This window comes from Mastigoproctus giganteus, chromosome 4, assembly GCF_048544385.1.
Source record: "Mastigoproctus giganteus isolate SK-2022 chromosome 4, ASM4854438v1, whole genome shotgun sequence".
NCBI classification, from domain to species: Eukaryota; Metazoa; Arthropoda; class Arachnida; order Uropygi; family Thelyphonidae; genus Mastigoproctus; species Mastigoproctus giganteus.
Window position 1 is genome coordinate 135,102,643 of NC_143578.1, and position 12,804 is coordinate 135,115,446.

Below are 12,804 nucleotides of genomic sequence, written 5' to 3' on the forward strand. Positions count from 1 at the left end.
TGGCTATATATTGCTACAATGCTGACTTTCACGACAGCAGAGCCCTCTTTTTGTTTTTCCAAAGAAAGAAAAAAGAGGGCACCGTCTGTCACATGTTCTCGTCTAAATCATACACCCCACTGGACAGGAACAGAATAAATATACACTTAAACCCAAACAACTCAAAATAAATATACTTAAACAAATACATCACAAATACTTAGATATATGCAAAATCACATTATTAAATAGTGAATTCTGGACGGATGCTTAAATATATGCTGTATATTATTACGTACATAATTTGGAACAACAGATAATGCATAATAATCTTTGGGGTAAGACGTACATGACAGTTTCGATATTGATAAATATGAGTAAGTATAACAAACATATCAAAATATAGAGTAACTATAAACATATACTTTGTACAAGTAACCAGTCAGAAGTCGGTTGGACACAGGGCGAGATCCATATTTACATGAGTTGGACACCAGCAAATGGCGGAAATGAGATTTATATATAAGTAGGGTTACCATACAAAAGTACTTTCCATATTATTACGTTCACTGTGTACAAATCATACAGAGTGAACGCATATTTCACTCAATATGATAACGACAATATGATAACGAAATGTTATTTCGTTATCATATTATTTCTTATGCGTCTTGTTTAAAAGCAATAAGGTGGCAGTCTTTTCTGTTTCCTGACTTACTGCACTTATTGGTTTTTCGTATTTAATTTCACTTATTTTGGGTTCTTTAGCGTAACTCACGAAGTTATTTGTCTGCTTTCGGATTCGTAGCTTGCAATTCTTAATTTGGAATTTAAATTCGAAATTCTTACTTCAGTAAAATTCGTTTTTCTTGATATAAGATACCATTTACGGCTCCCAATATGGCCTACTCGCTGTGTCATGTACGTAGCGAGGAAGACGGTAGTAACAGTAAGTCGAGAGCACTAACAACTCTGTTTATTTTGAGGTTCACTGTGCATTCTCAGTTGTCTGTATTGATAGCAGTATTTTGATCAACAGCAATCGTTTTGACTGCGTGCATCTAATTTTAACAAGTAATATGTTGTTACGTATTAAAATTAATGATTTTCTTTGACTTTAAGCATTCTGAAGAATCCTCTATACGTTAGTGGAGTAACTTGTTGGTTTTTGCATCTCACTATTATTTTAACTGATGGAACTCATGCTGCCCCTTCCCCCTGTCAAAGATGACCGTAACTCAAATATTAATTCTCGCACCAGTACTCCTGAACTCTAGAACTGGCCCTAGTTATTTTTATGAGAGAGATGAAACTTGTTTGATTTATATTTTAGTATTAAAAGTATTAGTCTTATTAGAGTATTAGTATAGTAGTATTAAAGAATTATCAGCGGTACAACGTAAAATTCTTTAATAATATTTTTATAGGCATATAATAATTATTCGTCGATTCTAGATTGCTGGCTACGTTATAAAGATAGGAGGGCTGCGTTTTACTCATCACTGCTCTAGTATTTAAACCACCTGAGTCATAGTTATGCTATGTTTCTGGAGTGGATAGCCAAATGGATATACAGTGGGGGACAAAAAAACTGCATTATTTGTGAATTTTGCAAATAATGTTTTGCGTTGCATTGTGGAGTGCAGAAATGTTCGAAATGCATTTGTTAGCTTGGCAAAAAGCTAAATTGTTCCTGAGCCGAATTAAACAGATAACAAGACAAGATTGAGGTCTTAGAGGTCAAACCTTACGACTTCACTATAATTGTGTGTTTTTGTCCATAATTTCTTATGGAGCTGGTGCATGGGGCTTTAGAGCCAATAAAGTTGCTGTAATAAAGCAACTGTTACAAGCACAGAGGGCTGCCCTCCTGACTATGTCAAGAGCTTGTCGAACTACCTCCACCATGGCTCTTCAGGTTTTGCTTTGGAAACTACCTGTCCATTTTGAAGTTTAGTACCACTACCTTAAGTATCACCTTATGAAGAAAATACCATTGACCTATGATGACATTCAATTAGATCTAAGTGCTCCCATTAAGACTGAGAAGACAAGATTAAGGCAAATTTTTATTGAAAAATGGCAGCAGGAGTTGGTCTTCATCTGATATTGGTGCAGTCACAAGGGACTTTCTGCCTGTAGCAAGGAAAATTAAAAAGGAGTTAAAATGGTTTTCGCCGGGCTTATATGGTATGTTTATATTAACTGGCCACGGAAGTATAAATACTAAACTTCACAAATTGGGACTTTCACCACCAACATCTTGTTTGTGTGGCCAGGAAAAAACTGTTAACCATATTCTTCATCAATGTCATTATTATAACGATCTTCGACGTGACCTACTTAGTGTAGTTCTTAACTTGGACTCCAGCAACAATAAAATTTTGGTTGAATCTCAGACAGCTTTTGAATGTGTTTGCTTCTCGTGCATTTAAAAGAAGAACCGAAATTAGGTTCTAGTTTTACTGTTCCTGTGATTTCTTGGATCCTTTATTGGATTAGGAAAGAAATATATCTCTCATTTTTAATTGGATTCTATAGTTGCAACTGATTAATATCATTAAGTGCTACACTTTCCTGGATTTTATAATAGACTTGTTCTTGATGTGGCATTTTCAGCAGAATAGGTATTTACTGTATAAGGAATTTTGCTCTACTCATCGAGATGCTATTTGGACTTTAGCGTTTTAATTTTTAGAATTAATATTTCTTTGTGAGTGAATACCACTGTGACATTTCATATTAGAGACATTTCCTAGTAACTCTTTTATTAACTGTCTTGGATGATTATCTTAGACTTTTTGGGCTCTTTTAGAGCTCTTATTTAGGCAAGAACTTTTTAAAACATCATAATTTTGAACCCTGCCTAATATGATCTTATCTAGAATTTGGACATGTATATTACTTTTGCGTTAACCCTGAAACCTTTTATTTATTGGGCCAGGTTATGGCATTACATTGGACGTATCTGTACATAGTGTATATTCTGCTGTGTTCCTGAAGAATAGGATATTGCACATAGTGTCTTTCTGTGGAGCTTTACAGAATTCGTGGAATTTGCTTTCACTGTGTTTTTTGTTAGATCAATTATTTCTTCAACAACTGAAGACGTTCTGCCTACAAGGGGTTAGGCAAACTGTAAATTAAGATGTTTTGCTGATCCTAGTTCCTAGGATGGGATAGGTTCCCATGATTAGAGAAGTTAGTTCACTTCTTTCTACTTTATTCTCTCACTTCTAACTATTGGAGAGTCCCTCTGCTGATTCTCCTCTATTCTATCCATTTACCTCCCCAGATCCCAAACTTTTCCCTCTGTACTTCTCCTTTTCCACTTCATTCTTTTTTCGAGCACTCTCAGGTGTTATGCCCTGGGCTTGCCCAGCAGGAGATAGTTGATCCTGGCCGCCTCCACGTGGCGGGGATTGGGGGTGAGACGTAGTGACCAGGTGTTACTGCTTCTTACCTGCTAAGAGCCAGGCACCGGCCGATAACATAACAGAACACATCATAACACTTACACGTCCAACACACTACATACAAATGACCGGTTTTGGTATAAGCTTCAACACAAGAAGTACAATAGCGGCTTATGGGGGAAACCCTGGGATCCGCCACAACAACACATGAATATCCCATGTATCCAGACCGGTTTACAGGGGCTGCCCCCAGGGATCCGTCTGGGGCCACTCCTGTGGAACCTGGTACTTGATGAGTTTTTAAATCTGGATATTCCAAATGTCACTACACAGACATACGCTGATGATCTGATTATGATGCTTCAAGCAGACAGCACGGCTCAACTGGAGGCCATAGGCAATCATGCCATACACATGCTACAGGATTGGGCTAAGAGGGATCTTCTAACGATCTCAACCGAAAAAACAAACTCAATACTCCTCAGGAGTGCTCTTGACCCTGGTAGACCTCCACTAATCAAAATAAATGGAGCGACCATCAAACTCAGACAGGAACTAAAATATTTATGAATAATACTAGACAAAAAATTGAACTTCACATCTCATCTTTGTTACCTCAGAACCAAAACAAGGAAGCTCTCGGCCCTGACAACCAAAATCACCAGGAGGGACTGGGGACTAAAGAAGAGGGCTCTCTCCATTCTATACAAAACTCTCTTCATCCCTATCCTTGCCTATGGTGCAGGTGCCTGGTATCAGAAAGCAAACACAGCGGTCAACAAGAAAAAGCTGGAGTCGATCCACCGATCCCTACTATTGACACTAGAGCCTGCTGCACGGTGAGCACCCATGCGCTCCAGGTCTTGGTGGGCTTCCTTCCCCTGGACTGGAGATTGTGCGGTGTGGGCTGCTACATCAACATTCGAAAGGAAGAACCACAAGTTATCTAGACTACACAACAGATCCACAGAAAAGCAAATCCTCAGAAAATAAGAGGTTAACGGAACATCTGTAATCTATCTGGAAAAATAGATGGAATCTTACCACAAAAGGGCAAGTCACCAAAAAATTTATACCCGATGTTAACAGGGTATATCCTATCTCCCCCGTGTCCTGGTTTTCCCATGGCTTGCACATCACCTTCCTTCTTATGGGACACGGCTCCTTCAGAGGGAAATTCCACGAGCTGGGAATCTCCGACAACCCGAGCTGTAACTGTGGGTAGGAGGAAACCTGGGAACACCTTATCCACGACTGTGACAACTATGAGGACCTCAGATGTCAGCTATACATACGCATCAACTCCTTGCTAAGGAACCGAGAAGAAATAATATTGCAAGAAGAAGATAATTACCGGGCTTTCACCATCTTTGCCCGCGAACTCTTTGAAAGACAAAGATCCCTGCCACATCATCACTAACCTATGAAAACACAGACATGCCTACCGGAAATGACTGCAAAACTCTGAATTTGTGACCACATGAAGTAGATACAACACATGAACGTGACGAACTGGACCTGACTTCTGGACTTGGATCTCCACTGGACTAACACAAAGATGAAAATTGCAACTTGGACTCGGACCTTCACTGGACTGCCCCGTCTAGACACTCTGCTTAGCCTGCTTTTTACTCCTCTTTCCTTGGCAGGGGGAAGGGACGGCCTGCTGTCTCCCCCTCCTGCCACCCCTTTCTCCTCACCAGAGGAGAAAGGGGTGGCAGGAGGGGAAGACAGTGGGCATGCCCCACTGTTTCAACGGGGTCATCTTCCTTATCTACCCCTTACTTCCAATTTCCAACCCCCAGTCTCCGCCTCCCCTCCCATCTCTTTCCCCTTACACAGCGCCTGCCCCACACGTCCAAATTTAAAACATCAAAATTTATGCCCGACCTATTAGGAAATCTTATCACTTCCGACGCATATCGCTTATAGCCCCTCTAAACAGCGTATAATACACCATCTGTGCCCAAAAGAAAAGATTATATATATTTTTTCAGGTCCTAGCCACTGAAATCTCAGAAAGTAGGTGGCAGGACCTGCCAGAGCAAACTTTAAGGGAACACCTGGCTAGCCTCCACGTGGCAGAGTACGTGAACGTCAGGTCCCATTAGGGCCTGGCGGCTGAAAAGCTAGATGAACAAGGGGCACAACATATTACACAACACATGACCAATACACTTTTAAACCTCTGGCCTTGACAGCATGCGCCCCTCGATACAAAGAACATACACGGAGATGGGGTTATCCTGGTGCCGTTCGACCCGAAAATACTCTGTACTCTGTTAGTTGGGATATGTATATCTTTGTGAGCGAAATCCGATACAAAGACTCCACCTGATATACCCAATTGCCATAAATATCTTCCCAAGGGGTAAAATACCTAATTTTACCCTTTACATTAATTTTAAAAGTTAACGTAATAGTATTAGCACTGTAAATCAGCAAATAAGTCCTCAATATTTTGCTGTTCCTCCTCGAGCTGCAATTACAGCCTTACAACGATCTGGCATAGAGTTAATCAACTTCTGGATATACGGTTGCCCACTTTCGTGGTACCACGTCCTTACAATGCTCTCCTGCAGCTGAATCTTACTTGTTGGCTTCTTCTGAGCAATTTTAGACGACATTATGTACCAGAAATTTCAATAGGGTTCAAATGTGGACTGTTGCCAGGAAAATCCAACACTGTAATACCAGCATTTCTAAGGTATGACTGCACCTTAAGGGAGAAAAACGAGGGAAAATATTGGTGTAAGTACGTTTTTTAAGCCTTGTGAGACAAGAAGACAAACATATCATTAAATATAAATGGCATAAAACTTACCAATTTTGCTTTATGGCAAGATGCTGAGTCCTGTGAAAAATTCAGTTTTGGACGTCTGTGTGGTGATCCCTAATAACGGGTTTCAGGCATTCCTCCAAGATAGCAGTGTAGGTTTCTGCATTCACCGTTCCGTTAATAAACTTAATTCGCCCAACCCCTTTGTTTTTTATGCATCCCCAGACCATCTGACCGGCGGGGAACTGTACAGTCGGTGTTATGCAGTCAGGATGGCATGCCCCCGATTTTCGTCTTCTGACATATCGCTTCCCATCCGAGCCACGCAGGTTGAATTTCGATTCGTCAGAAAATATGACGGTGTCCCATTGTTCTTTTGTCCATGAAACATGCGTTTTAGCCCAAGAAAGTCGCTTATTCCTCATTTGTTGGGTCAACAGAGGCTTCTTCTTGGGCCGATAGGTATGCAGACCACATTCTGAAAGTCGTCTCTGGATAGTTGGTGCACTTGTTTCAACACCAGAGGCCATCTCAAAGTCCACTTTTAGATCAGGAGCACCAACATGGCGGTTACGAAGGCATGGCCGTTTCAAATATCGATCTTGGGAAGGCGTAGTCACTGTCTTACGGCCTGATCCAGGTCTTCTCTAAACATCACCGGTTTCGCGCTTTAATTGCAACACCCGGGATACTGTTGACTGGTGGCAGCCTATTTTATCAGCAATAGCACGCGTAGAAAGCCCTTCCTGGGACAGAGCAACAGCTACACTTTTTTTTTTTTCTTGCTGTCAACTGAACAGATGGAGCTATGCTTACACCACCGCAAAACAGGATACTAATGAGCGTGTATTTCCTTCCAACGCCGTATTTATAGAAACGGCTGATGCAACACCCTGCAATTAATGTCTGATGCAATTGAAGCGTTATCTGACGCAATACCTCTCCTGTGCGACAAACAAAATGACTGTAATCAAAAAATATCTTGTACGTTACACTACAAATGTTACTTTTTTTAAGGTGATGCAGTTTTTTTCTCCGCCACTGTAGGAATTTGTTTTCATATACGTTCACGTAAAACGCGTCTTTAACAAAAAACGGAAAAGGGCTATTCCTCTGTCAAAATTTCGACCTTAAATTATGGTATACCTAAACATGTTTTTTCATTTATTTAATTTTCTTTTACATATTTGTCCCTAAGCATATTCGTGTGTGCAAATTTTGAGTCTTAAACTTTTAAGACAATGAAATAAAACTTAAGAAAAGAATCGGAATTTTGTTCCCTTATTTTTCAGTTAATTTGGTCCAATAGCTATTCATTTGAACCACTTTTGACATTTTACTATTGTAATTTTGATAAAACTACTTAAAGGTCACGGATTCTTATTCTTTTATTTTTTAGAAATTTTCAGAAGATTAAAGATCTAAAAACACAGTAGACCAGACCGGGACCAGCTGTTCCTAACATGGCTCAACAGAAACGTTTAAAAAAAAAAAAAAATCCAACTAATTACAGGTCTGTGATAGGGTTGACAAAAATATATACATTCACTCAAGCGCATTGTCTAAAAATATACTGTTAAATTTACATTTTTAGGAAACAGTTTAAAAAAATTTAAATTTTATAGCACTTAACTAGGTTACAGTAACCTTATTTACAGTTACGCCATGAAGAGTATGTAATTACTCTTCGTGGTGTATGATTAAGTTATTTTAAGTTAATATTTACCTCAAAACTCAAGTTGCTGTTGCCTTAGTGAAACCCGATGTTTACAAACAACAAAGCTGAAATTTTGGCACTTTATGTGAATGTTAATGACGAAGCAGACCGACTTACTTGAAAAGGGTTTCTCTCGAAGCCCAATCACAGTTCCTTCTGACCGTCCTCATAATGAACAACAACACCAGAGCGCACGTGAGAAGTCGCCATACCCAGGCTATTTTCGGGCGGTATTCCTTGAGACGCTGCAGGCCTATAGTAACTAGGACGCAGTACCCTGTGCTGTCAAAATAAAATGTTCTGATTAATTACCTGAGCAGCAAAACAATGAAAATATTAAAGATGTTCAAGGGAAGGAAACGATGAGAGACGCCAGATGAAAAGATAAGCGGTCATTAAAGAGAATTTAACCCTACAAAGCAGCCAAGTTAAAGCCCATTAAGGGATGCCTACTTTTTGTTAACTAGATTTTAACATCTCTTTCAGATTAGTGCAAATGGCATTCTAACGACACGAGATAGTTACAAGAAGCACATTGAATTATTTTGAAAGTTTCTTCCTATAGGATGTTGCAATAAATATTCCACGAAATACCAAAACGCTGGCTCGAGAAATCTGTAATACAGAAAGATGGTCATAAAAATCACATTGTTCGGTATTATTTCGTGGTCATCCAACTTCGGGACGTGATTATGCAAAAATCTCGCATCACTTTACCATAACATTATGTAGATCGTCGGTTGCGTCAGAGCAGTATTTGAAAAATAATGCAACTATTCGATTAATGATATTAATGTTAGTGTGAAACGCCATGCGTCTCAGGGTGATGGAGACGAAACCAATACTACATTCACCCTCCCCACTCTAAGAATTCATATTACTTCTACACGGAAAAGAGTTATCGCTCCAATTTAGAGGAATAATTGTATAATTCATTATAAATCTTATTTTGTGGCATGATAATTCTAATGAGGTGTACACTGTCTGCTTCAGGAGATGGACAGTTTAAAAATTTTCTAGAAATTTTCACCTTTGCTCTTTGTGACATAATTACGAATGCCAGGTTTAAACAATATAATTTATAGATTTTAATAATAATATATCCATAAATAGTAGCTTATAAATCTATTAATAATGTGATTTAAAATCTTACTTAAAAAGATTATTTAATACCTTAATGAGCACTTAATAGCTTATTAATAATACTTAATTGAACTTCATTCAATAGATTTCACTGATTTCTGCATAGTTCTGAACGTAGCGCAGGATTCATGGGACACTTTAGTATTTGTTGATTTTGTTAGTGATGACCTGTTTTTTTTTTCCAATTTGATTAAATAACAGTAGCAAAGACTTACTTTTTACTTCTTATTGATTGAATTAGTCACTTTTTAGATTCTTCTTCAAATGAAAATTTGAAGAACTGGAAACGTACAAGAACTTTATTTAATCAATAATTGTTTAGCAGCTTTAGGTTTTAATAAAATCTCTTCCACATCCAGTTCTTCAAAATCTCATTTGAATGATCTGCATCAAAAAATGTTTCTTACAATCCACTGGTCATAAAATATTTTGTGACACGATTTGAATCAACAGTTATTTCGGAAAACATTGTTAGCTATTTTAGCGAAGATTCGGAATTAATTCTCATTAGACAATTTCGAACTAAATGTCTAAATTACAATTCATTTTTCGTTCAGCGTAATCCTGCTGATAAAGATATTATTTCAGTTCAGAGAAATTCGCCATGTGGTGCTTTAATAAATAAGTCGTTTTGACGAAAATCAAAAGAAATTCAAGACTGCTGATACTAATATTTTCAATTCACTTATCGATTTATAGATGGTGTCTAATCACTCCTCACGCATAGAAAGCAATATTAATTGCTATTTAACTTCCAAAGTTTAGCAATACGTCTGTCAGCTTTACATGGTTTTCTTTATTTGGAAGAATATGATATTTGTATTTTACTGTTTTCTGAAAAAAAATAAAAAATACTCCGTCAGTCGATTCATGATTTTGAAAGAATAACCCAAAATTATTCCATATTACGTAGATATGGAATTTGTTGAATTGATGGATTATTTAGCCACATCAATTTTACGTGAAATTAAAATACAAAAAGACACCATCCCAAAGACATTAATATTGCTCGTGCTAATATATCCCTACCTCCAGTAAACTTTATGCAAACAAAATCCAGCTTATGTAAGCATTAAGACCGGACAATCCGCCATGTCGGAGAACATCTGCTCTGGATATGTGCAGTCGGATTGAAAATCACGACGACGTTCTGAACAATTGTCTTTAGTGACGAGTCCACCTTTCACCTATCCGGTAAGGTCAGCCGCCACAACTACAGCATCTGAAGCAGCCAAAACCCTCATGCCTTTAGTGGGCATGAACGGGATTCCCAAAATCCCGAATGTATGGTGTGGCCTTTCCCGTAACCAGGTGATTTGGCCCATTTTCCTTCGCCGAGACTACAGTAAACGAGTAAACAGTAGCAATTACTTGGACGTTTTAGAGCATTTTGCGATTCCGCAGATGGCAGAAAGTTCATTGTTTCAGCAAGATGGTGCTCCTCCTCCTCATTGGGTTTTGACTGTGCGACAATTTCTCAGTGAGCATCTTCTAGGCCGATGGATTGGATCAGGGAGGACCAATTCACCGGTCCCCACGTTTACTGGATATAACTCCAGTGGACTATTTTCTGTGGAGTTACGTGAAGGATCGGGTGTATCGTATTTGCAAATGTGGATGAACTTTGCAAGCGAATCAGTGATGCAATTGCTTCCTCGAAGCCTCAAATGTTAGAAAACACTTGGCACCAAACTGTAAACTTTTTGGACATCCTATGTGCTACAAATGGTACTCATGTGGAAAATTATTAACTTTTTGGGTTGTCCTTTCACTGGAAAAAAACTTTTTGTCGATATCGCATGTAGTTTTATAATAATTTGTAATGTGGTCAATTTATGGACCTGTGCATTTTAAATACTATACGTCACCCAAAGATGGAATCTGTCCTACTGTGTTTAAAAAGACAATATCATATTTATTCATAAAAAAATGATCCAAAATTATGGTAAGCAACTATTGACCTATAACTCAAATTAATACTGCAGCTAAGATATTTAATACAATTATTCATTGTTTTAATCTTATTTTAACAATATCCTGACCCCTGATCAACATGGATTTCGCCCTGGGTAACGCCAATCTTGTTGCATTCTGGCAATTTGCTTCCATACAAATTGACAACTGGTTTGATGTGGTCTCTTGTGATCTTCTCCAGAGAATTTGATACCATTAATCACGAACTTTTCCATCAAAAACTTTTCCATTATCGTATTCGAAATCTTTTATGCAATATTGGATAACTGATGTCTCAGGCAGAAGGTACAACCTTATCCATAAGAGATCAACATCTCATTAGATTGAATTTCACGCAGGATTCATCTCTCGGCCCATTTCTTTTACCATGTATATTAATGTTTCGACTTTTGTTTTAAGACCTACTTATGTTATCAGTGCACAATACGGGTAGTATTGTGCACTGATAACATAAAGTTATATACAGCGTGTAATTCCAAGCATGAAAGATTTATATTTATAGTCATTTTTTTTTTAGATAAATTTTATCCATGGTTAATTACTAACAATCTAAACACTGATAAACCTATAACTGTTTACGTTTATCAACATCGAGATAATAGATCAGTTTAGTCATTTAGGAGTTTTATTTTCAAATAATTATTCTTTTAAAAAGAATGCTGACAAAATAAACAGGTCCAAACGTTTTGAATTCACTATTAGAAGAGTACAACTAGCGAGGACTTTGATTGTACTTATGCTTTCCATATTGGATTTTGCAAACCCAGTGAGTGTGGTCACGTGATTGTTTTACAAACTTCCAAAATTGAAACCATTCAGTCAACCATGACGAAATTAATTCTTAAACAAAGCCGATCTTAATGATTGCCATAGAATTAGTTATAATCATTATCTAAATAAATATAATTTATAGTTACTTCATCATAGAAGGAAACCGATAGGCTGAAATATAAATCCATAAGGTTATATAACCAATAATTGTATCAATTGTTATCTACTCTTATCTTTCGACACCTCAGTTTATTTTCCTAAAATTGTAAAACTATTTTATTTAAATTTCGAACAGACCACGGTAGTTTCCGTTCTATATTTTATTTGCTTGATTTATTGGATGTTTTTATGATTGATCCTTTTCTACGTTTCGACGAGTTTACAAATTCTTAAAATTAAAGGCGTAACATTTTTGTTACGCTTTTTAATTTTAAGAACATCCATATCGCTGTAATTTTCGTAAATTTTACTTTTCTCGCACTATTTGCGAAAAAACAATTTTATTTTCTATTATAAATTTCATCTTTATATGTACACGCAAAAGCTGTTTGATTTTGGGTTATTAAATAACTACGTGGTTATTAAATAACTACGCTATTTATTTAATAACCCAAATAACGGGTTTGATTTTGGGTTATTAAATAACTACGTTATTTAATAACCCAAAATCAAACAGCTTTTGCGTGTACATATAAAGATGTTGGTATTATTAAATATTTGGGTTATTTAATAACGTAGTTATTTAATAACCCAAATATTGCGTTATCATTAAATAACGTAGTTATTTAGTTATTTAATGATAATGCAAAACATATCTGAAATGACTGCATCCACAACTTTGACGTAAGGCGTATTGATACATTCCAGTTACAGCAAGTATGCCACATGAAGTTCAGTTTCGAATTATACATTAATTAAGTGATAAATTAAGTTTTTTTTTTTTTTTTTTTTTGTCTTATCTGAGAAATACTATGGTGAGTAATTATGGGAAAATATATCCGTTTCAAGATATGTCTAAAAATCAT

At 37.1% G+C, this 12,804-nt stretch overlaps 1 protein-coding gene across 1 annotated transcript in view; it reads right to left on the bottom strand.

Moving 5' to 3' along the window:
* LOC150087082 (protein O-mannosyl-transferase TMTC1-like) overlaps positions 1–12,804 on the bottom strand; it is a 189,063-nt gene that overhangs the window by 48,065 nt on the left and 128,194 nt on the right. The window contains exon 9 of the mRNA XM_090371806.1: positions 8,009–8,173. Within this exon, the coding sequence (XP_090227932.1) occupies positions 8,009–8,173 (165 nt within the window). The remainder of the gene's footprint in view (positions 1–8,008; positions 8,174–12,804) is intronic.